General features: G+C 34.8%; 3 protein-coding genes across 6 annotated transcripts; 1 reads left to right on the forward strand and 2 right to left on the reverse strand.

The window, feature by feature from the left end:
- Positions 1–903: 903 nt before the first annotated feature.
- Positions 904–8752, reverse strand: LOC141693356 (protein root UVB sensitive 5). The gene is made up of 15 exons (XM_074498438.1): positions 8509–8752; positions 7907–7966; positions 7520–7671; positions 7177–7281; positions 5958–6012; positions 5717–5763; positions 5560–5638; positions 5403–5475; positions 5067–5156; positions 4543–4602; positions 3250–3363; positions 2776–2836; positions 2572–2690; positions 1681–1776; positions 904–1597 (listed from the first exon to the last, which is right to left on the reverse strand). Exons 1-15 carry the CDS (start codon positions 8670–8672, stop codon positions 1367–1369), a joined length of 1506 nt encoding a protein of 501 aa, XP_074354539.1. The 5' UTR covers positions 8673–8752; the 3' UTR covers positions 904–1366.
- A 422-nt stretch (positions 8753–9174) lies between these two features.
- On the reverse strand, positions 9175–12586 carry LOC141693260 (uncharacterized). Of its 3 annotated transcripts, none has more exons than XM_074498291.1 (6): positions 12548–12586; positions 11355–11460; positions 10388–10721; positions 10205–10291; positions 9659–9828; positions 9175–9582 (listed from the first exon to the last, which is right to left on the reverse strand). In XM_074498291.1, the coding sequence occupies exons 2-6, from the start codon at positions 11418–11420 to the stop codon at positions 9382–9384; spliced, it is 858 nt and encodes a 285-aa protein (XP_074354392.1). In that variant the 5' UTR covers positions 11421–11460; positions 12548–12586; the 3' UTR covers positions 9175–9381. The 3 variants fall into 3 exon arrangements, with proteins under 3 accessions (XP_074354392.1, XP_074354390.1, XP_074354391.1); XM_074498289.1 differs by having other exon boundaries at positions 11334–11460; positions 12548–12582; XM_074498290.1 differs by having other exon boundaries at positions 10205–10285; positions 11334–11460; positions 12548–12581.
- A 2117-nt stretch (positions 12587–14703) lies between these two features.
- Positions 14704–22808, forward strand: LOC141692251 (pleiotropic drug resistance protein 2-like). 2 transcript variants are annotated; one of them, XM_074496989.1, is made up of 20 exons: positions 14704–15067; positions 15168–15288; positions 16216–16304; positions 16604–16688; positions 16790–17080; positions 17156–17246; positions 17350–18250; positions 18423–18583; positions 18694–18797; positions 18881–19046; positions 19128–19229; positions 19678–19817; positions 19924–20256; positions 20365–20655; positions 21115–21198; positions 21407–21540; positions 21623–21850; positions 21938–22109; positions 22199–22453; positions 22539–22808. In XM_074496989.1, exons 1-20 carry the CDS (start codon positions 14733–14735, stop codon positions 22806–22808), a joined length of 4353 nt encoding a protein of 1450 aa, XP_074353090.1. In that variant the 5' UTR covers positions 14704–14732. The 2 variants fall into 2 exon arrangements, with proteins under 2 accessions (XP_074353090.1, XP_074353091.1); XM_074496990.1 differs by having other exon boundaries at positions 19128–19206; positions 19709–19817.
- The last annotated feature ends 2821 nt before the right edge of the window (positions 22809–25629 follow it).

Genomic DNA, 25629 nt, shown 5'->3' on the forward strand with positions numbered 1-25629 from the left:
TTTTTAATTACTAAAAGTATAAACTCACGAGCAATTTTTTTTTGATTTTTTTTGAAAACAAGTTAGTATATTCAACTTTTTAAATATTATATAAGAATCGGCGCCATCAAATACGGATCCGAGAAGGCTTTTTGTTACATTTTAAATTTCTAACTATAAAAGTTCACAAAATTTACACTAACGAGTACAAAATTTTTACTCATAGAATTGAAATGAATCTGTGTAAGGCGGAAAATTGTTGTTCATTGGAGCGATAATCCTTTACTACTGAAAATATAATCTTACGAGCAATATTTTCTTATGAATATTTTTAAAATAACTTAACTTTATGCAACTTTTAAATATTGTATAAAAATTAAGTTAAAAGGCGAGGCTGAAAAGACTCTTTATTGTATTTTAAATTTCTAATTATAGAAGTTAATGAAATTCACACCGACAACATAAACATAAACTTCTTACTCATAAAAATAGAGTAAAATAATTTTTTACCACTGAAAAAATTAAACTATCTAGCAATAGTTTTTTATAAATATTTTTTGAACAAGTAGTTTAACTATATTCGAGTTTTTAAATATTATATAAGAATCGAGGCTTCATCGAATACGGAACCGAGTAAACTCGTTGTTATATTTTAAATTTCTAATTATTAAAGTTCATAAAATTTACACCAACAACTACTTACTTTTTTACTCACATAATTAAAATAAATTAACTTTTTACTACTAAAATCATTAACTCACGAGCAATAATTTTTTATAAATATTTTTAGAATAATTAATTCAACTATATTCAAATTTTGAATTGGCAAGTTGAAAATGGAGCCCAAGATGCTCTTTTTTACTTTTAACATTATTTTAAAATTAAATTAAAAATAAAATAATATATTGGCAAACAATTGAATAATGAAAATAAAAATTTAGTTTGTAAACGCCAAGCTGCGGGCAAAAATGCTAGTATATCATTGGGCTCCATACCAGTAAGAACGGTTATCAATTTAGACACTATCAGTTACTATAACTTACATCGATCATCCTACAATATTTTAACACTACAAATGTTTTGTATTCGAATGGCATGAGAGGCAGTCTACCAGTAATATCTTACTGATCCTCAACCCTTCAAAGAAATATCTTATATATGCATCTCCCTCCATTTTTTTTGCAAGGGGATGGGTCAGTATTTGGAATTCTGGCCTTGCGTATTTTACAGTTACCAGAAAACTGACCATGAACATTCTTTTACAGAGACAGCAAAACAGGCCAGCCACCCTTATTGTCATTCTTTGATGGACCAAGCCAACGGAGTAAAGCACCTTCAACAGGATGATATCAACACAGGTACTTGTCAGCCTTTACCGAAAAGAAAATCAGGCCCCGTGATTTTCTTCTATCAAAATTTCTTTAGGAACTTTCAAACTTATCAGATTAGTATCCCATCCAGCCTCTTTCAATTGCTGCAAGAAGTTCTCGAATCTAGCGCCCAATTTATTTAAGCTTTCCTCAAGTTTACTCGTAAAATTATCATCATCAGTCAAGTTTTCATAAAGCCAGTATGTCTGCCATACACTACGCAGCACTGTTAGACTTGTAGCTCCTTCCTGTTGTAAATGTTCATATACAGTATTAAAATTTACAGTGATTTAGAATGAAATTCACACTTTAAAAAGTGTATACTCTATACCTTAAAGGAGACCAAGGCCTCAAATTCTCCGGGTTCCTTTTGGTTGACCACAAGAATGTATTTCTCTTTCTCATACAATAGCAGAAGCATTTTAACCTGTGTGAAACAAACAAATCTGTTGTTTAATATCAACAAGAATAGCACAATTTCGTATTTACTGCAAGAATAATCATTGCAGTAGTAGTGTAAAAGAAGCCATTAGACTGAGGCTTAACCACCTTGTATACTTGCAGCAGACATTATAATTTAACCTACACCAGAGTCTGTGCCAATCTCTCTCTCCCTTCTATTATTGATCCCCATGGTATTTTTATGATTTCTCACATAATCTGAGAAAGGTATATGAGACATAATGACCAAGTTTATTATGATAGAACACAGAACTAACTACTAAGAATATCTTAATCGTAAATAAGGGACTATTAGTTCAGCAAGTCAAATGCTACTTCCACAAGGTCCTTTCTAATGTGAGTCTGGAATCAACTGCAACTTTCTTGGGAGGATTGTGTGGAGATATCAACTCCTCCATAATTTTTATTTTTACAATCAAACTACGATATAGTGAAGGTTCATGAATCATGGCTAAACACCGATACACTTTTTTAAGGTAAGTTTTACTCCCCTTCATTCTATTCCCCGGGTTAAAATTTTTTAAGTAATTTCCTTCCCTCCACTTCTCCCCGCTTAATTTATTCTTCTCAGTTGGCACTCTAGTAATAGTTATCTACTTTCCCCGGAATTTCTACTTTCTATATATGTAGCAAAAATTACTTGGTGGTTAGATTAGTTAACTAACTTAAAATGCAAGTAACAGTCTCAACTTTCCATATAAATGAATAGAAATGATTAATTTTATGATGATAAATTTAGGAGTTCTGTTGGAGATGATACCTTGGAGCCAGGCATCTCACCACCAACCATATCTTCCAAGGGAACACCAAAACGAATTCTGGGTTTGATAAATCTCTCCCAAAGCAATATATCTTCCTTGCTATTGCAATCATGACATCCTGATGCAAATACATCAAGTCAGTTGGGCCATTGCCCACTGATGTTTTACCAAATTTAGCCATGGACCAAGTTTATAAAGCATACCAGGAATATAAGAACCAGAAACATGAGATTGTACCAAAATACGTGCACGCTTGAGATTTATCTACAGAAAAATCAAAGATTACATAAATCAATATATATTGAATTGGCATCCTAGTCCCTGCATCATGATTTTAGTTTCAAACTAACCACTACTGCTTAAAGGTTAAAATACATTTCTGGCATGGCATACTGATACTACCCATGAACTATTTTTTTACTATCTATTTATAGGACAGCCAACTTTGTGGAGTAGTTGAGTAAATCTTGAAAAAAAACATGAAAGTAACTAACAATTTTAAACAGCTGATTCGGCATTAAGCTGAATTTACTTGGATATAGATATGGAACTAGAAGATTTAATGAACTTGGATCTTGGAAAATAAGTTGTAATGCATCTTCAAGCTTCAGCTTACATTTTATGTTTGTGCAACAAGTAGGAGCCAGAAGAATGAGGAACAGTGAACAAAAACTTACTGTACTGAACTGCAAAACTGAGAGCGATTTATAACGTAACCAGAGGTGCAAAATTCGCATGCCCGTCCATGTTAGCACCAACACAGGATAAGATGTTAAAATTCCAGGGGCATCCTGCAAGTGGATGAGGCTCAAGCTCATTACTATTTGATTTAGAGAATTGGTAAATCATACTTGTTATCATCACCAACATGCACCATTCATGATCCAAATCAAAGGTGATAACTTCAAAGAAAGAAAAGTGAAAAGCAATAATTATGTCATTTACGGCCTTTATTAGATACCCCGGGCCTGCCATGAGATGCTTTAGAAGTTAGATCTGAAATAATCTGGGTGGTATACAAAGTCTTGCTGTGCGATTTTTTGTCAGTTTAACTACTTGTCTACTTGCTGCAATGGAAAATGTATATCTAGCAGGCTGAATTTCTCTTCATTTTTTTCTCTACTTAGTTGTTTGATAAGATTGAATAAGATAATCGGTTTAACAATATTGTTCAATGGTGAGTAGTATTTGACCACAGAGACGGAGCTAAACAAGGACTTACATGGGCTTAAGCCCAGGATGATTTTAAAGAAAAAAATTACTACTTATGCATATGATGTGTTTTCTTACTCCAACTATTTGTGAAGCCCAGCAAAGTTATTCAATTTATTCAAACCGAGTAATATCTAATACCTAATTCACGGCTACTGCTAAATAAAAATCAATACTCAAGAGTCAAGAGTGAGCACTGAAGTTACAGTCGTAATTCTGTATGTGAAACTTGGGTAGTGATACGTTAAGACCACCCGATTTTGAATTCCTAGTTACGTCCCTGGTTGACCACACATTTCTATGCAATTATCAGTCTCAGCAGTTTTGTAACTACACCATTTTCTTTTATTGGGTTAATATACGTATACACGCAAGTGACAAATAATAATGCAGGTCGGATCGAAGGAGGGCTCGAACTAGAAGCAAACCGAAACAGAACTGCCACTCGTGTATTCTTAAGCCTCTAAACTGAATTTGCAAACTTAACTTTATTTCAGTTTGATCAAGTAGTTTGGGCAGGTTATACAGTTTGACCCTGATTGTGATCACCCTTTCAAGTTACAGGCTGGGATAGTGTTCAAGCAGGCGAGGCAGTCAAGTCTAGGATGTGCATGTCTATGGTTTTAGCAAGGTTGGAGGGGGTGCGTAGTCAAACATGCTGTTGCTTCTCCAGTGCCATTGTAATTATTATATTGATAGTATGAATACAGCTAAGTACAGTCATTACTACAGCTAGCTACAGTCATTACACAACTTACCAAAATCAATATACCAAGACCGAGGCCTACCAATTGAGCAGCTACTTCCCAAACTTCCTCCTACAAAACCGAACTTTCAGTTAATATGAATATGTGTATATTTTAAAATAAAAACCTATAACATCTTGGACTCTGCAGAGGGAAGACATCAGAATCCGGATATTTGATTTGGATTAATACATACATGTAGTTGGGTTTGAACGCAAGACCTCTCCTAAACATGAGTTCTGACACCATGTAATTAGTAACCAAAAATATATTATTAACTTATATATAATAATACAGTAAAGGTATATACAGTAAAGTTCCTCTTCTGCAGCTAGATTGCGGCATGTTAGTGATACACTGTCCTATTGCCACACATATATGCTAAAAACGAAACCACAAGTGAAAGGGAACAACATTTTTAATTATTCTAGATACTATACAAAATAATCTAATAGACACTATATATTTTAGGCAATAATAGTGAGCAGAAGCAGTTTTAACATCACTAAATCAAAAAAAAACTTAAAATATCATACCTTTGCTGCAACCTCTCCCAAATTTCCTGATATTGAAAAATGGTTTTGAATCACACGGAATGATGGATCTTTTAGTCCCCTTGCCACAGCCTGGAAAATTATATCATGAAAACATTTATCAGGTCTTAACTAACTGTCATTCAATTTACTATGTAATTCTTGTTAAATAAATCACTGCAAGTACAGTGTATCACTAACATGCCGCAATCTAGCTGCAGAAGAGGAACTCCATAAGATTGTTATGTTCATTGAGTTTTTGTTCTAATATCTTGGTTCACTGAACCTTCTGCAGAGAAAAAGGATAAGTTTGCACAGCTTGTTATAGGTGCATAATACCTTGGTTAAGTTCCCAAGAGATGCGAGGAGTAGGAAATTTGAAGGATACAGCGGCGTAGTCAGATCAAATATGCTACAAACAAGGGAACACGATTCAGTGAATATCTAATACGTTAGCATTATTCCATAAAACTAATAGCTTTTACTAAATAGATACCTTCCTGCACTTCCAATGAAGTCTGCATACATGCGCCACTGTTTTGGATCATCGTCAAAAAGACTGCCAAACCGTCCGCCTGAAAAAAATTACAAAGATTACTTAAGACACTACTAAGAATGACTTTTTTTTTCTTTAGCCATACACAGTTGCAGACCAATGAATAGGCGTCCAACAGCACCAATCCCATCTTTTGACACCCATCTGCAGCAAAATTTAATCAGTCTATTGTCTATAATGTATAAATAAATATTTCATGACATGTAAAAAAAAGTACAACAGTAATTCTTCAAATCTAAAAGCGTTGTCAATCCACATAAATCATCGAAGTACATAGATACTAACTGATGTAGAAATAATATATAAAACACAAGTGTTGGATTAAAATGATTAAAAACCTGATAGCAGCAGCTGAAGCAGCAGCAGTAGTTCCAGAAAAAGAGCCCACACCAACTGCCTGCAGCATTAGCCATTACAGTAGTCTAAATAAAGGAATTCCAATAACACAGACTGGAACCACAATAGAAGGAATCATTCTTGGAAGACAGAATACAGTATAAATTTCGGTATTTTAAGCTGCTCTGCTTTCAAGTATGAACAGTGGCAATTTTCTCTTAAAACCACAAAAAATTATTAAAACCGTGGTTCCACTTTATAAATCAATTAGAGACTGTATTTTCCACCACAGTATTCATGCAAAGCTTTTTCTCTTCAGTGGTCCATACATCTGCAGTTCACTACACATATATACTTTGGCAACAGTATTATCTTTGAATGCTGTTCAAAGAAAGCAAAAGAACTTCGAATTTCACCATAGTACCCTCAAATTACTTATACTACTAAAAGTTCCATACTTCTGCAGTGTACTCAATAACTGCACTTTCTTCTGATGAAGAATTTGACAAAAAGCTGATCACCGGGAGAATTTTCGTAAGTCAATGCTGTAGAAATCTCCTTTGTTTTTTAGAAAATTTGAACATAAGCATGTCAGTATGCGACATGGAATTGGTAATCCACGCTTTCTATATTAGTAAACTCTATATTAAACGAATTATATTAATCCTGCATATGCAAAAGGAAATGGAAAGGTTATTGCTAAAAGACCAACGTTTATCAATCAAATTTTAGGTAGAAGATGTCTATATAACGAAATATGTACAAATCTGGTAGTAAAATATAATCAATTATGACAATATAAAGAAAATATTGGATATGTATGATACCAGACTTGAATGAAGTGTCTACCATAAATAAGTATCCAAGGGTCGGGCTCAGCAATATTTTTATTTTTTTGCATGTTTTTGGCCTAAAATGAAGTGTCAAGCGCCCGTACTGATGTTCGAGTGTCAAGGTAACAAAGCTATATATTAAATGCATAGAAAGAGAGAACTGTTTCACCCTAAAATTTCGTGCCCAAATAATGTGAAATTTTTTAAACATACCTACGATCAACAACAAACAATGATCCAGAAACTATGTTTTTGAAAATATAAACAGAATAAAGAAAGAAAAATATTAAAGTAATCCCTTATAAAGGCTTGTTAAATTCGCAATCATAAAACATATATAATTTCCCATCACATACCAAGTGGAACTAGCGTCCTGAGTAAGATTAACGTGCCTTTAGAAGACTTGAAGTGACCAATGCGTGACAGATCCAGCCAGTAACATTTGTAGGAAACTGCAAAATGATGTACTCCAAGTAATCAGTTGAAACTGATCCTGCACCATATATCAAAATTAGTGTAAGCCCAAAACATCAAAACAAACAAGTAGAAATATTTTCACAAACTAAAACAGAACTTTTTGGATACAACACTACACAAGTCAACAAATTCAATTAGTTGTTTACTTAAGTTTCTGTCACTTCATAAGTTGATTATAATTCCAAAGCAAGCACCTTGCAGATTACTTTTTTATTTCTTTGTGAAATGACCAAGAACCTGTTAATCTTTGGTACCTGGAAAGCCAGCAGGCAAGATGAAGTCTTTAACATTATCAGGTAGCCACCACAGTTTCCCATTTGAGGATTCCGAAATTCCGACCCCGTCTGATTTTGTCATTATGACATCAACATAGGAAGTCAATTTCAAGTTCTCATCCACAATGTACCTAATTGTAAACAAAAATTACAAACACCTGCATTCATCAATACAATGATCCTAGAAGTACACAGCATATATCCCCATTATTATTATTATTATTATTATTATTATTATTATTATTATTATTATGATTATTATTATTATTATTATTATTATTATTATTATTATTATTATTTCTTTTTGCATAAATCTAGCAATTTGAAACATAAAATCAGGGGAATTAGAAGAAATATTAAAATCACCTTTTAGATGTACCATTCCCATATCTCTCCACTAAAATCATGCGCGACTGGTCCTCCTCTCTGATGAAATAGTAATGCATTGTATATATTAAAAATCAAGTTACACCAAACAATCTTAAACTTCAAACTGTACTGACTTCAAAGATCAACCATATAAACAGACACTATTCACTAAATATACATAAAAGAACAATAAATCGAACATAAGATATAATTTGTAATGCACAATTATACAGTGGCGGAAACACAATTTAAAAAGATCAGCTACTTATTATTCAGGATCTACCGGAGCTCAATGTAAAATTTATACTGATTTTCAAGACTAAACAAGATTAAGCATAAAAAAATTCACTATTTTTTTCGGTGAAGCCCGGTTTTCAGCCTGGATTAGATCCTTACCCATTAGCCACCACAGATATACAATTCGCATGATACTCAAATGAAGTAAATAAAGTTCACTAGGCCAATTTAATTAACTAGTATTCAACTGGAACATTTACATAAGCTTACAAGAACATTTAACTTATAAACTAAAAGATACATAAAACTAGTGAAAAACATAAAACAGAGCATCAAATAAACAAACTGGGCTAGTATAAAACCTGTTAACATGCGGAGAAACATGCTCATTTTCACCCTGTGATGAATCAAATTTGCTATTATAAGTTGAAAAATTGCTGAAACGCTGAGGCCCATTTGAAGAGACCTTTAATGACCCTTTAAGATGGAAGATTGGAAATGATAATTGAAGAGCGCAATAAGACATTAAACACAATTTTTGTAATTGAGTTTTGAAGATGACTGTGTGTGTGTTTTGTATTGTCTTGTTTCTGGCGCCACTCAATAACAACAATATCTACTAGTACTTTTTATTTGACCACATGCTTAATTTGGGTTTTGAATGTTTTAGATTTGAAGTTGTTTCAGCAATTTTATTAAATTTTAAATGTACTCATATAATCATATTACATAAATTAATATCGGTCGTGAAATCTGTTTTCAACAAAAAAAATATCGGCGGTAAAATTTGTACTGGCTAGTAATTAATTAATTATCATTAATTTTTTTAAATAATACGTATTCCAATTAATCATCTAATTATCCGGTTTACCCATGATTACAGATTTTGAAAATCGGAATTATTCGGTAAAAATATCAATTTGTGATTTATCGAATGATTTTTAAACTTTTGGATGATTTATTGACAATTTATAGAAAATCTGTCAAATCGAATAAATACTTTGACCGATTTTTGCAAAATAGGTGGATTTATGTGACCACGGGTTTACCAACTAATTCCGTTCCAGGTTGCAAAATAGCTAGTAATTCTGAATTGGTAAAGTTCCGGAAACAGTAGCTTTGTACCCATCTATGTGCTTGTTCATCCAGATTACATAGCGCAGCTTATGTTTACATAACAACATCCAACAAGTCAAGTATCTTAGCAGCATATTTGCAAAATTTGATAAAACACACTACAGAACTTCCCAGTCCGACTCCTGAAATTCACGAGTTTGTAGCTCTGGTGTGCTTGACAATGTGGGGAGTGTTGGTGCCACTGCATCAACGCATGTTAGGCTTGAACTCACGTTCACGTCCTCGTACCTTCTTACGAGTTTTTTATACTCCTGCCTGATTGATTTCTTTTTCAACGAGAAAGCTTCCTTGATCTTTTTCTGCAACAAATTAGTAGTCAGTTTCAAATACTTTTCTCATCACAGAAAAAAGCATACAAATTTACCAGAGTAGTACCTTGTAAGACCGAGGTTTTGCATCCTTGTACGAAACAAAGGAAATGTTGTTTTCATTGACAAAGACACAGGTTTCGTCCAATTCAATGTCACCGTCTTTAGCTTTTTTCATCTTTTGATCCGTACTATCATTACTCCCGATCATATCCTTATCACATTTAGAGATACTTCCTGCAGATTTTCACATTTTACTGAACAGTCTGTGAAATGGACAAATATCTATTTGTTTACAAATAGTTTAATCGCACCCTTTAGTGAATTACTATTGTTATGATCAATAAAATGATCTAAAAGGGTGCAAGACTTGTCAACTCTTTATTAATTAATGGAACAAACACTCATTACTATTTGAGTTACCATAAGCTTGGTGCAAAATCATAGTACCTGCCAAGATACTGGTGTTCAAAATTTCATGCTATGATAAAGGAAAATATGAATTTAAGACTTCATGAAGAGGGTCAAACAAGAATAGCATCAAACTCTGGAAAAACTTGATATTGAGGTATTTCTAAAATTTTAAAGGGTAACTGTTAACTTATCATCGTACCTGATACTGATGAGGCAACAAGCTCACTAGTCAGTTGACTAATTTTTGAATCACCTAATGCAGTTGATTTGGTCAAAGTATCTGTTCCTACATTTTAAATAATTAATTCAGAAAGAAAGTGAAAGCGTAGCTACAATCCTTCACCTGTAGTTCGCAATGACAGAATATAAGTAGATATTGGACCTTTAATTGTGATGTCTGCATCATTTTCCTCGTAACTAGCCATCTCTTTCTCATCTTCCTCGGATTCCCATTTCCATCCTTCTACAACTGAATCTTGTGGTGATGTCAAAACTATATGCTCAGTAGATGCACATTCATCTACTATTTCAGAAACCAGTGATTCCCTGCCTAGGTTCTCCGACACCTGATTCTCTGAGTCGCGAGGAAATTCAGTGACAGGTAGCTTTACAGAAGTAGAATCTTGGGAAACCAAATCTTGCATGATGTCTAAATAGAATTTTTTAACGTTGGTCCCAACATTCTGCACCTGTCTTTCGATAAACTTAACAGCATCCTGTGCACAAGGAATTTGCAATTGTGAAATATATAAATATGAAGTTAAACAAATATCACATTCATTCAAAGTAAAACTAGATACATGTAATGTACATGATTCAAGTAAGAACTTGGAACCATCCAACAAATGGTAGATGAAATGCAGATTAGATAGAAAAGTAGAAAACGAGAATAGAAGTAAAGGTTATCCCTACATTAATAGTTACAAACCTCTCCTTGAATCAAGTAGAACATGCAGACAGCAAATAGAATTATTAAACAGGAGAAATCAAAATGCTGGTTACTAACATTAGCATTTGATTGCCTTGTATTGCATCTCTTATAGAGCGAAGCACATTCAAAAAGTTGGCTTGTTTATATATAAGGTAGAGAACCATAGAAAAGATTGAATGTTTTCAGGAATGGCTTTTGAAATTATGCAGATCTGATTAACCTATGTACATTTTACCTTGCACATATAATTTTTGTTTAATATAGTTAAGGAAATAACTATACTAGAAGCATTGAATCTCAGAAAAAAAAAACAGAATCCTTTTGGGACTATGACCATAGTTTAGTACTTAGCCACCACCCTAAACAACATACAAAGAGGCCAAAAGAAGATATGTACTTCATTTAATGTTTCCTCAACCTCCAGACACATTGCTTCAAACCTCTGGTATATATCTCCTACCCAAGAAGCACCTCTAGAGGCCATCTTGCTTATGTATTAATCTCAATACCGGATGTCACTACAACTGCACAAAAGGCACAAACTGGCATCAGAATACACATAATTGAATCAAATATCGACAAGTAGGATGCATATAAAAAACAAGAGAAAATAATGCACCATACCAAATTCAAATACATGTCTCCATCATAGAGTAACAGAACCTAGCATAGAATATAAGAATACTGCCTACGCGTATTTTACAGTAGGATACCTTAATACAATAGATGTGTCTTAGAGCTGTACAAACACATTACTAGGCTACCTAAGTGCAAGTTTAAAACAATGTCACGAAATACAATAGCAAACATTATATAGGATGAAATGGGATCCCCAAATATGGTTACTATTAGAGCTAATCATTGATGAGCATCGTGAATACATTGTTGTCATACATTGCTAAACTGTCTCAAAGTGCTGGGATTTACGTAATCCTACTCAAGTAACCTATATAAGTCAACAAATTTAAACACGCAATGCCACGACAGTTTCATACATGTTTATGAGCCAATCATGGAGCATAGTTTATGCGCCGTATAAACCCAAGCTCCAACATGTTGGTTGATCTACAGATTTACCTGTTTCTAAAACTATTACTACATATAGATCATGCTAAGTTCTTACGAACATTTCTGGTGCATGTAAATGAAATGAGGAGCAGAAGAATCTCCTTTCTTCTGTTAGCTAGCGCGTAGATGGATACCTTTAGGGGAAAATTTTTCGTTAGTGATGCAAGCAATTTGCTTACCATGAGGCTAATCATCTCAAAACTGATATCTATTTGATGCTTCCCAGATATTAAAGTCATTTCCGATTTTACAAAGCTCATTAGCTCATTATTACAGTTAAGCTAGCTCAGAAATTTAGAACATTAAAAAAGAATCAAACAGCTAACAAAAATAAATGAAATATACACAATCAATCACTAAACTGATTATATTTATACACAAAAAGAAGATATTCTCGAGGGCATTGTTGAAATGACCAACTCAAGAAAATTAAAAATTTCTGTAAAATTTGAAAAACAAGAAAGTATCATACAAGGTGATCAGATCATACTATGAAAACAAGAAAAATGAAATTAACATATAAGCTGGAGTAAATAAACGTACCAGTTTGAGAAAAAGTTAGGAGTAGGAAGAGAGAGCTTGAGGTGATACAGATTTTATATGAAAAGATAGGCTTCAAGGATGAACAAATAAAGTTTCCTACTTCTTCCTCATTTAAGCAAAAAACAGGGCTTTTCTCATTTTTTTTTGTTTCGTTCCTTATTTTCCAAACACAAACACAGAGACTGAGGTAGCTCCTACAAACTTTTTGTGACACCTGCAGAAAAGAATTCTATGTGACCTCACAGCCAACTTTTTTCAAGATCATTAATATATTATTTTATGATTTTTTGTTATCCCAAGATCGTAATAGCAATCAAAAAAATAAAGATCATAATATTGTATGTTGTCATTTAATATTAAAATCTCGAAAAGAATTAGATTGAATAAGAAAAAGGTTGTGTTATGCATAAAAACATTATTTTGTTCTGGAAAATGCTAAAGGTTCCAAATTTGCAGCAACAAGGGCACCCAAAACTGATCCCAAATGTCGCGTGCAATGGACTGATGGCCTATAATGCAATTAATAATAATGGACCCTTACATTCACATAAATTTTACCAATAAAATAATCTCAAATTGTCGGGTTATCAATACCATGTCATTGAGAAACAAATTTTGGTACCCAATTTGATAACTCTAGCACTACTAGTTTGTTTTTAGGAACTTGCAGAAAAAGATGTATTTGATCTGTGAACAATATATTTTACAATTTACAGAAAAATGTTTGAAATATAGAAGACCCAAGATGTACTCTCCAGTGCAATGCAGCACATGAAAAGCTGATTGAACATGCCTATATTGACTCAAAATTTTAGTTTGATCCTTATCAGTTTTAGATATGAAATCATCAACATTAGATTCCTTGCAGAATTTGTCAATGCACATTAAATATAATAGATATAAACATGTGTTAAGAGATAGTTTGTAAGATAAACATGTATCTATCCAGAATGAAATCTAGAATGTTCAAATTGTCAAGTTGAAAATGAAACTATTGTTCAGTACTGTTTGCTACAGTGTCGATTGAGTCACATGTAATTGCTTTAAAATTTTCCGGGATTGTTTCATCAAAATTGGCAAGGTAATTCAGAGAGTGTTCGGAGATAAATATGCTGTGCTGGAGCTTATGGAAAGCTCGCGAAATGTTTCTGCGGAATCAAAAAGTTACTTTTCTGCGAGAGATTGTGGTGTGCGCTAAACTGGACCTTGATCAATGTTTATGTGCTCAAGCAAAACAGGTTTCTTCCATCTTCGCCTGTTTCTCGGTTGGGAATGGTTGTGAGCGTTGGAGCGCGCTAGTTGGAAGAATGATATACGGATTGCTTGACTGTGTTCACTTGGCAATTTGGTTCATACAATCTTCTCTTTTGGCATGGTATTGTTTGAATCAAATAGATCTGATTTTTGTTAAACGGTCTGCAGATCGTGTTGGTCATCATTTAGTTAGAGTATCTAGTTCTTTTATTGATAATATCTATCAACTTAACACTTACCAGTAATGTACTAACAATTTGAAAACTTTAGTAGCCAGTCCAATATTCTACAAATATTTTGTGCAGATTACTTGAAAACAATAGCAATATTGGAACCTCTATAGGGTGCAAGTCTAACAACCAGTATCCAAATAAAATAAGCGGCAACGAATTGTTGGGAAAAAGAGAACACGTAAAACAAAATTTAAAGTGATTGAGAGACGGCACTAAATGTAATTTAGCACAACATATTAGATGAAGACATAAATAATTGCAGTATAAAACAAAGGTTACACTAGAAAAATAGACGGCAGTAATTGTAACTTAGCATAATCGAGACATGTATTATTGCAGTCTGGTGTGTATAATACCAGAACGGAATGTCAATTCATGGGGGCAGATGTCTTCTTCAAGCCGGCTCAGATTGTATACTAGTAATGCAAATAAGACACATAAAAGACACAGAAAAATGTCAAGTCCATTTGATCTTATTTGACCCACTTTAGCAGTCCCTTGACTCATCTCCCTGTCTCTTCCAAGCTAACTTGCTACAAAATCCCCATGAAGCCTTACTCCCACAAGTAACTTGCGGTTCTAAGCTATCTCTCTTCTTGCATGTAAAAATCAAGATTTTTTTTGATACTACTATATATTTATAGAAATTTGAATCAACTATGGCTACAGAGGACCTGGCAAGGTCAATAAGTCGAAGGATGAGTGTTAATGCATCATCCGACAGAATAAAATGGGCCTCAGCAAGTATCCGGGAGGTGTTTGATTCCCCAGGAGGAGATTTATTTAAGCAGAATGGAAGAGAAGAGGATGAGGAAGATCTCAAATGGGCTGCAATCGAAAGGCTTCCCACATATAATAGGTTAAGACACGGAATGATTAAGCAAGTTCTTGAGGATGGAAATGTGGTTCATAAAACAATGGATGTGTCTACTCTAGGAGTGCAAGACAAGAAGAACTTTATAGAGAGTATACTCAAAGTTGTTGAAGAGGATAACCAAAGGCTTCTTCTCAGAGTTCGGAATCGAACTGACAGGTGCGAAATAAAGCTGTGATACTTGTGTCAAGTATGTTTGTACATGTCTTTCTTTTGGCAACAGTTGATGGATTAATTGATATTCGTTTTGTCTAAATAGGGTTGGAATCAGTATTCCCAAGGTCGAAGTGCGGTTCCAAAACTTTTCAGTCGAAGGAGATGCATATATCGGATCGAGGTCACTTCCAACGCTCCCAAATGCCTTCTTGAATACCATAGAGGTACTAGTTACACTTTACTCGTGGTCTAACTTTTCGTAATCATAAGTTTTGTAGATTGATACAAGCTAGTCTGCCTTCTCTCATTATATTCTAGCGAATAATGGAAATGCTTCTTGATATTAAATTTTAACACATAAAAACTGAATCAATCATCTTGTTTAGAAGTTAAGGCATTAACACTCTCTAGATATAACCAACCATCCAATCCAAGAAATTATTGGCATATAGCTCGTTACTGCTCTGGTTCCGAGCACCAGTTTAATAATTAGAGAGGGAACAACTTCTAATCTCAGACGAAGACCAAGTATATTATGATTGAAAATTGAAGATTTCAAGTGGTCTTTTGATTTTGGACTTGAATCTAGGCTTCTTTGTCACCCAAATCATAATTCAAGTGAACAGTGTTCAAATCTTATGATAATTTACATTAGCATGGGTCAGCTGAATTTTGCAAGACACTTCAAGACTTAACGTACCTTCTCACTTGTGATAAGTGTGGAAAACTACAGATGAGACCTCATAGACTAAACCTAATGCATTTCTTTAATGCTTTAACTTCCAACATTTTCAGCCGTAAACAAGTAATCAGAAATTTAAGCTGGCCTGTGTGAATAAAAAATAAAATGATAGAGGATCTTTTAGGACCATATATATTAAAAAGAAAGTGTATCCTCTGGTACTTCAACCTACTGGTTACATCAGCAATGGCAGCAGTTTCACGGTGAAAGTATCATCCAGAAAATTGTTTTAACTAAGCTCATATGTAAATGTTATGAAGAAGAAGTCACAACCATTCACTATAGCCACACTTGGAATAATTTATGATTTATCCTTAAACTGTTTTTGTAGAGATGATAAAATTTCCTATAGGAATGATAGCGATCTTAACAAATGATTACACTTTGTTCATAACTTTTTTGCAAACAGGAGGTTCTTCGTATGTTAAGACTTGCTCCATCAATGAAAAAGACAGTTGAAATACTCCATAAGGTGAATGGAGTGCTGAAACCATCAAGGTACTTGAAAACTATCAATTAGATTTAGTTGTTCTCATCGCAATTCAGAAAAGAGCCCTTTATTAGTTGAGCAAAACAGTGGTCATAGCAGCAGTGCTGCAGATGATACAGAAAAAGTGTTCAGAATTCAGAAGCATATCTTTGAACATTTTTATATTCACACAGTTGCTGCATAAAATATGCAGTGTACAAAAGTGTATGCTCTAAAATGACACGAAGAATTTTTAAATTTTATGTTTTGTGATAGGTTTCTTATATGTATACTGTTAATTCTTTTATTTTCATTTTATCTTTACCAGATTGACACTTCTTTTAGGGCCTCCAGGCTCTGGAAAGACTACTTTGTTAAAGGCCCTTGCTGGGGTGTTGGAAAAGGATCTAAGGGTGTGTTAATGACACCTCATACTTCGTGAAAATTGTCATCTTTCTATGTTTTTCTGATATATGATTTTCTATCTTACGACATGTTATATAATGTTGGCCAGGTTAGTGGACAAGTAACATATTGTGGTCATGACATGTCAGAATTCATTCCACAGAGGACTTCTGCATATATAAGCCAGCATGACCTTCACCATGGTGAATTAACAGTAAGAGAGACATTAGATTTCTCTGGACGTTTCTTGGGAGTTGGAACAAGATACGATCTCCTGTCAGAATTGTCAAGAAGAGAAAAAGAATCGGGCATCAAACCAGATGCGGAGATAGATGCTTTCATGAAAGCTACAGCAGTGTCAGGCCAACACTCTAGTTTGGTTACTGATTATGTTCTCAAGGTTTGCAGCTCTTTTTAGGATCTTTATATGCTATTTGAAGTTGACTATTGTATTTACTATAAGTTTCTATAACAGATACTTGGATTGGACACCTGTGGTGATATAATGGTCGGAGATGTGATGAGGAGGGGTATCTCTGGTGGGCAGAAGAAGCGTGTCACCACCGGTATGTCAAATTGCTTTTTTTTTCTTACCTCAAACAATCTACCGCTTTCTAAAATTTTAATAATTGTTGCTGTTACACTGCTGATGTGACAACATTCTACTAGGGGAAATGCTGGTTGGCCCTGCGAAAGTTTTTTTCATGGATGAAATATCAAATGGTCTAGACAGTTCTACAACTTTTCAAATTGTCAAGTTTATGAGGCAAATGGTTCATATTATGGATGTAAGCATGATAATATCTCTTCTCCAGCCTGCACCTGAAACTTATGAGCTTTTTGACGACATTATACTACTTTCAGAAGGTCAAATTGTCTATCAAGGTCCCCGAGATAATATTCTTGAGTTCTTTGAAAGTGTGGGATTCAAATGCCCTGAAAGAAAAGGAGTTGGGGACTTTCTTCAGGAGGTTACTTCAATGAAAGACCAAGAGCAATACTGGTACAAGAAGAATGAACCGTACCACTATGTTTCTGTTCCCGAATTTGTCAAACGATTTGGCTCTTTCCATGTTGGCCAGAGAATCACTGAAGATCTCTCCATTCCTTATGATAGATCTCAAACCCATCAAGCTGCATTAGTGAAAGAAAGATATGGTATTTCCAACAGGGAACTCCTCAAGGCATCCTTTGCTAGGGAATGGTTATTGATGAAGCGTAACTCCTTCTTATACATTTTCAAGACCTTCCAGATCACTATTATGTCAATTATTGCTTTTACAGTGTTCTTTAAATCAGAGATGCCTTCTGGCCGAGCAGCAGATGGAGCAAAATTTTTTGGTGCACTTTTCTTCGGTCTCTTAAATGTGATGTTTAATGGGGCAGCAGAGCTTGGACTTACACTGATGAGACTTCCGGTCTTCTTTAAACAAAGAGATTCATTGTTTTTCCCCGCATGGGCATTTGCAATACCGATATGTGTCCTTAGAATACCCATATCAGTTATGGAGTCATTTATATGGACAATTCTAACATATTACACAATCGGTTTTGCTCCAGACGCTACTCGGTATGTGTGCTTGCACATTGTTTTTTGAAACTGATTATACTGTCTCTGTTGGTGGTGAACATTTGCAAAAGTCTACTGGATTTGTTACTTGCAATTTCACCTTAATTATGACAGCAATGTAGATCTATAACATATATATTGACAAAAATTACTAATTTGCCTTGTATTGTAGGTTCTTTTGTCAGTTATTGGCATATGTTGGCGTAAATCAAATGGCCTTGTCTCTCTTCCGTTTCATTGCAGCAGTTTCAAGGATACAGGTTGTTTCAAGTTCCTTAGGTACCTTTGCGATGCTATTGGTCTTACTCCTTGGTGGATTTATAGTCGCTAAAGGTAGGCTACTTAAAATCTTATACTATCTCTACACCTTACAATTGCTAAATTTTTGAGATACATATTACTAAATTTGCAAAATCGTAAGTTAGGTTCTTTTTATGTTGCAGATGACATAGTATCATGGATGAAATGGGGCTATTATCTTTCTCCATTGATGTACGGGCAGAATGCCGTTGCTGTCAATGAATTTCTTGATGAAAGATGGAACGATGTAAGTTTAGTTAATTTGATTTTTGATCAGTTGCCTTCACATATATCAATCGACACTTGGATCATGATGGTTCCTTTGAACAGCCCAATACAGACACAAGGATAGATCAACCTACTGTCGGAAAGGTGCTTCTGGGGAGCAGAGGGATGTTTGTGGATGGATATATGTACTGGATATGTGTAGTAGCATTATTTGCCTATACAATTTTCTTAAACATCCTCTTTATCCTGGCACTGACATACTTGAATCGTAAGAATTAACTTTTCTTAATAGCATCGTTTATGATGATGGACTTTCGGATTGTAATTGAGAATTTGACAAAAAATGCAGCCTTTGGAAGTTCCAAGTCTGTCGTTGATAAGGATGCCAACACTAAGAAAAAGAACAAGTCTACTGACAGGAGCACAGCGTCTACAGCTCCTTTGAATAAAGGTTTGATATTACATGTAACCAAGTCTCTTAATACATTCAACATTTTGACTGGTATTTCCTTTTTGCTAATATTATTATAGTGAGATGTCAATACTAGCTGGCGAGCGCATTTTGCATAAACTTGCGAAAAATGAAAATTGAAAGGAATATAATGATTGTATTTGGAACCGGAGAGATCTTTAGAATTTTAGCAATTGAGATTAAATAATTTTCAATAACTATAATCTGCACAGTTCTTACATTATAGTACATATTAGCTCACTTTCTAGCTGAAGATGGTATGTTTTTCTGTCCTATTAAATCGCCAAACTTTTGGACTCCACCTTACGTTGTACAATTCCTTGAGGAGTTGAATGTTTTCTGCATGAAAATCCTCAATATACAATACATGGATACCTTATTATTCCGGTACTAAAAGGTTTTGTTATGTAAATTTGAACTACCACAGGTGTAGATATGGGTGTACGGAACACTCCAAGACACACGAACTTCACTTCTGATAAAGATAACAGAAGAGGAATGGTGCTTCCTTTCAAGCCCCTTTCACTTGCATTTGAAAATGTGAATTACTATGTTGATATGCCTCCTGTAAGTCACCCGTCCTTTAAATTGATATTATAATATGCAGTTTTTCTATGAGAGCAGAACATATGGTGGTCAAAGATTCTCACAGTAAAACCATTCGTTTGTTCAGGAAATGAAGAGTCAAGGAATCACAGAGCACCGTCTCCAATTGCTACGAGATGTGAGTGGTGCATTCAGGCCTGGTGTTTTGACAGCATTAGTGGGAGTGAGTGGTGCTGGAAAGACCACGTTGATGGATGTATTAGCGGGAAGAAAAACTGGAGGGTATATCGAAGGAAGTATTAGCATTTCAGGTTATCCAAAGAACCAAGCAACTTTTGCTCGTGTCAGTGGTTATTGTGAACAGAACGATATCCATTCTCCACATGTTACCATTCATGAATCTCTTGTGTACTCGGCATGGTTACGTCTTGGTCCAGATGTGTCAAATAAAACACAAAAGGTTAATTCTCTTTTGCTTGCTGATTCTATTGCAGATATGTTTGTGCCCCCTAATTTTGTCTAACCAAATCAGAGAAGGTTGATATTCTAACATTTTCTCGCTTTTCAGATGTTTGTTGAGGAAGTGATGGAGTTAGTTGAGTTGGATGTGCTGAGAAATGCGCTAGTTGGACTCCCAGGAGTAAATGGTCTATCAACTGAACAAAGAAAGAGGCTTACCATTGCAGTAGAATTGGTTTCTAATCCCTCCATCATTTTTATGGATGAGCCAACATCAGGCTTAGATGCCAGAGCAGCAGCAATTGTCATGAGAACCGTGAGGAACACAGTGGATACAGGGAGAACTGTTGTATGTACAGTTCATCAGCCAAGCATAGATATCTTTGAAGCTTTTGATGAGGTACCTACTAATTTCTTTCACTTATCTGGGATTATAAACTTGGTCTGAAATTTATATGTACCTCCTAATGCTTTCACCTTGCGATGACGTCTTCACAATTTTCAGAAGATGAAGCAAAGGTTTATCAAGCTTATCCTCATTAAACTATTTTGAGCAACCACTGAAACTATATTTTACATCCAAAGTTCCTGCTTTGCTTAATTCAAGTTTCAAACTGTATGATGCTTTTAACTACAACTGAAAGCCGTAGATTTCTTACTTTGATGTATTGCATATATTTAGAGGGCTTACAAGTCAAATGACCTACAAAATTACTCTCTGCCACAAGGAGAGAGTTTTTAGCACAACCTTAATTTATTAGAGATTGGACTTTATACATCTTTACCAGCTTTGTAGTTTTAGATGAGATTTTTTGAAAATAGTTCTACTTTCCTTCAAGTTTTAACTTGTCATTATCAGCTTCTGTTGATGAAAAGAGGAGGCCAAGTTATTTATGCTGGAGCTCTTGGACAACACTCTCATTTGCTCGTAGAATATTTTGAAGTGAGTGATATATATTTGCGATATTTATGGTTTTCTGAATTGCTTTTTATCATTTTAAATCCCACTTTTTAATTTCTTATTAGTTTAATTTAGTTAGCAAACAAGCACCCGGTTATTCTTGTACACTTCTAGACTGTAATTACAACTTCAACTGGTACAAATATGTATATTTTTGCCAAACTAAATAATAATGTTAGACTTGTTGCAGTCCATTTCAGGAATTCCTAAATGTAAAGACAGTCAAAATCCAGCAACATGGATGCTGGAAATTAGCTCTGCAGTGGCGGAATCTAAACTTGATGTTGACTTTGCAGAAATTTATGAAAAATCTGTTCTGTATAGGTATGCAGTTTTCTTTAACTACTAAATGCAGTCTCGGACATATCTATTCATATGTTTAACGGCACCTCTTTTTCTCAATCAGGAGCAATATAAAACTCATTAAAGAACTAAGCAACGGAGCACCAGGCTCCGAGGACTTGCATTTTCCGACCCAATATTCGCAACCCTTTATTACTCAATGTAAAGCTTGCTTCTGGAAGCAGTACTGGTCATACTGGAGGCATCCAGAGTACAATGCCATCCGCTTTTTAATGACAATAGTAATCGGTGTAGTATTTGGATTAATATTTTGGGGGCAAGGGCAGAAAATGTAAGCAAGTGATTTTATTCTTTATCATAACATGCCCTCTATGCAGGTAAATTGGTGTTAATATTAATTAAATTGGTATGTCTGCAGTGAAAAACAACAAGACCTATCGAATCTGCTAGGAGCTATGTATGCTTCTGTTTTGTTTCTCGGGGGAACAAGTGTTGGGGCCGTACAGTCAGTTGTGGCAGTTGAAAGAACAGTCTTCTACCGTGAAAGAGCAGCAGGGATGTATTCAGCACTGCCATATGCATTTGCTCAGGTAACAGAAAGCAACAGTACTTGCAATTTGATTAAATTTTGGGTTCCGGAGTCAACATTTGCTTAGAACTAACTTTTTCTATGCTACAGGTGGCCATTGAGGTTGTTTACGTTTTTATCCAGACATTCATCTACAGTATTATCCTATTTACTATGATTGGATTCCCCTGGCAAATCGAGAAGTTTCTTTTCTACTTCTTTTTTGTGTTCATGTGTTTTGTGTATTTCACATTGTATGGGATGATGCTTGTTGCCCTCACTCCAAACTTCCAAATTGCTGCGATTACCATGTCATTCTTCCTCGGTTTATGGAACTTGTTCTCTGGCTTCCTTATCCCTAGGACGGTAAAAAAACTACCTACTGCTTTTCTCAACTTGTATTCAAGTTGTCAAACTAAATATAACATATTAACATCTCCGCAACTTGCAGCAAATACCAATTTGGTGGAGATGGTACTACTGGGGTTCTCCAATTGCATGGACAATCTACGGCCTGATTACATCTCAGTTTGGCGAGAATATGGACCCTATGGTGATTTTTGAAGAAAATAGCATACCAGTAAAAGAATATCTAAAAGATACTTTAGGATACGAATCTGATTTTCTTGGGTATGTTGTTTTAGCACATATTGGTTGGGCACTTCTTTTTACTTTTGTGTTTGCTTATGGCATTAAGTTTCTGAATTTTCAAAGAAGATAAATGACAGTACTCTTACAGAACAGTTCCACTACATGTCTTTGCAAAGTTTGAATTCAAGTGTTCGACATTCATTTCCCCTGTAAACAAAAAGGAAATGCAGTGTTTGTGTTAAGAGTAATGCTAGGTGATTACCATTTACCACTAACCAGGTACAAACTTACAATTTAATTTAATTATTAAGACTTCTTACGGATAATAGTACTCAAGATTTCCATCAACTATCAATGGTAAAAATGAGTAATGATGGTGAATGGTTTAATAATAATCTTCTACATTGTGTAATCAGCAGAGTAAATTACTCTAATCAGTATAGCCACCACTTCTACTCTAATCAACAGCACTCGCTTTTGCTGCTTCTGATTGTCCTCCACAATTCTTTGCAACTCTTTTTCGCCCGGATGCAATCAAGTCTTTTCCAGTGTCAATGTTAGTCAGCCTAATGCTGCAATGAAAATTGGATGAAGATGGTTACTGTTGATGTGTGGATTTCGTATTGATGACTGTATTTCGTATCGATATATGTTGTATAACTCGTGTAGTTGTACCCGTACAAACTTCATGCATATACTTTCCACAGGCATCAAGTCATATATATGTAGTTCCGTGGGAACACATATATGGGATTATATTAGTAAAAACTTTGAGATTTTCAGCACATATTAAGGTAAGTAGACCTGTAATGACTATATGATTCAAGAATGGTACTTTTTAGGAAAAATCATTCAAATCTACTTCAATTAAAATGGAGGTTCAATTTGACTGAACAACATCCCTCATAACTATGGTCTAAGATTTAAAATATTGAGACAATAAGTTAAACTATCTTGACTTATTAATGATAGGAAATTCACAGTTGTGGTGGTCCCTTCTAAAGGGAACCAGGGTCTAGAATGCTATCTAAGTGAAATATGTATTCAAATCCCCTCTAGTTTACTAGAGCTTCACTAAAGTGAAGAACACATCCACATAATCACAAGAATGCTTTAATTCTAAATCATTCATTTTTTAGTTCATTATTCATTTCAGAACATGAGGCATCTCACCCGGGGAGCTATGCCTTCTCAACTTCAGATTGATGTGACTCCTTGTAAATATGGAGTCACAGCCCCACTCTTTACAAATCAATTTTGAACAGCTACACACAAACAACCACCTACTTCTCATATGAATGTTGATTTAATATCAATTTCTTAAACTGATTCTTCATCTCTTAATTCATGGGGAAGCCCCACTCTGAAATTGATACTCATCATCTTCTAGATGATTTGTTGGAACATCAGTCTTTTATTTCGGTCACTAGTAATGAGTTTGTGCCCTTAAATATCACATCAATCTTCACGGATGTAATTTTAGTGAGAACTTCAGCTGCTATCTCATTCTCTTCATCAATGGCTATCTGTCAGCCGTTGATAAGTATTAGTCCATATATCAACGGCTAGCTTAACAGCACAGCCGTTGATAGCTCCAATTTTTCTATCAATGACAGTTTCGTAATAGTTGATAAGTAATCATTCTACACCAACTCCCCAACAATTAGTTCAAATGATTGAACAGTTGCTCTAACACTTCTAGGATTGAAGAAAGAGAGTGAACACACTGAGAGTGAGAGGCTGCTTTTACAGCAGGCAAAAGGAGAGTGTGTGAATAAGAGACAGGCTATTTTTTCCAGCCTTGCAAGTGAGTTTGAGAGTTCCACCTTAGAAGGTGAAGGTTAAGGCGTGAGGTTTGTGAGCCAGGGGAGCCCCTGATGCAAGAAAATAGAGAATATGAGAGAAATGCAGGTACAACTGGAGTAAAAATGCATATTCTTGGTGCTGCTGTTAATGGGGATGCAAATAATTCCATGAAACCTATCAAATTCTGGCTGCACACGACTTGACCTTTATTGAAAAGCTGTTATAAGAACCTTTTCAGATCCTCAGGTGAACCCCAAACCCTTGATGTTAACAAAAGGGGGAGAAGTCTGCAGCTCTTCCTGAAACAGAAACAACCGAGGGAGGGAAAAGTATCAACAAAGGATGAGCAAAGTTAAAAAGGAAAAAGTCACTAAAGGGGAGAAGAGCATCAACAGAGGGGATGGACTGGTTATGGACTGGTTAAAGCTAAAGACTTGTTAACACATTGAGTTATTGATGAATCTGTCACTAACAACTCAAATGAAGCAGGCCACAGAGCTAGAGTTACAACTGGAAGCTGAGATGCAATTAAGAAGCCCAAAGGAAAAAGGACAAAATCAGCTGCAAAAAATCAGATGTTACTAAAGAAACTGTATTTCCAACTTTTCTAAAAGGAATTGGAGGCTGCCAAGAATAAGAAAGTTTCAAATAAAACTAGTTTTCAAATATAAAGTCTCTAAATCAGTAAAAAAGCTTGAAGATAATGACTAATTCACGTATCTAGCGTACATTGATGAGTACTCTCATATCAATCTTCATCCTGATAAAATCCATGAAGTTAGAGGACTGCATTCCACTTCAAAACTGCCTGAAAGGCTAGTGTTTGACTATAAGGAAGGAATCGGCAATATATAAATTCTGCATCATATTTTGAAAGAAGGATACAAAATGTTGACAAAAGGTATTTCTAGGCTTAAAAAAAGCCAAAGGTTTCACTTCCACTGTTGATGCCTAGTACTTCAGAGATTCAATGAAAATCCAATATTTCTATTGAAGAAGCTGAATATTAACGTGAAGGGTGAAGAGATCTTTCTTGAAATTCTTAAAAAGGTAGACTGGAATATCACAAAGCAAGAAAATCTGAAAGAAATTAATATCTCATCTGCTCAGTCTAAAGGAGCTATTTCAGAGTAACATCTTTTCCT

This window comes from Apium graveolens, chromosome 10, assembly GCF_009905375.1.
Source record: "Apium graveolens cultivar Ventura chromosome 10, ASM990537v1, whole genome shotgun sequence".
NCBI lineage: Eukaryota > Viridiplantae > Streptophyta > Magnoliopsida > Apiales > Apiaceae > Apium > Apium graveolens.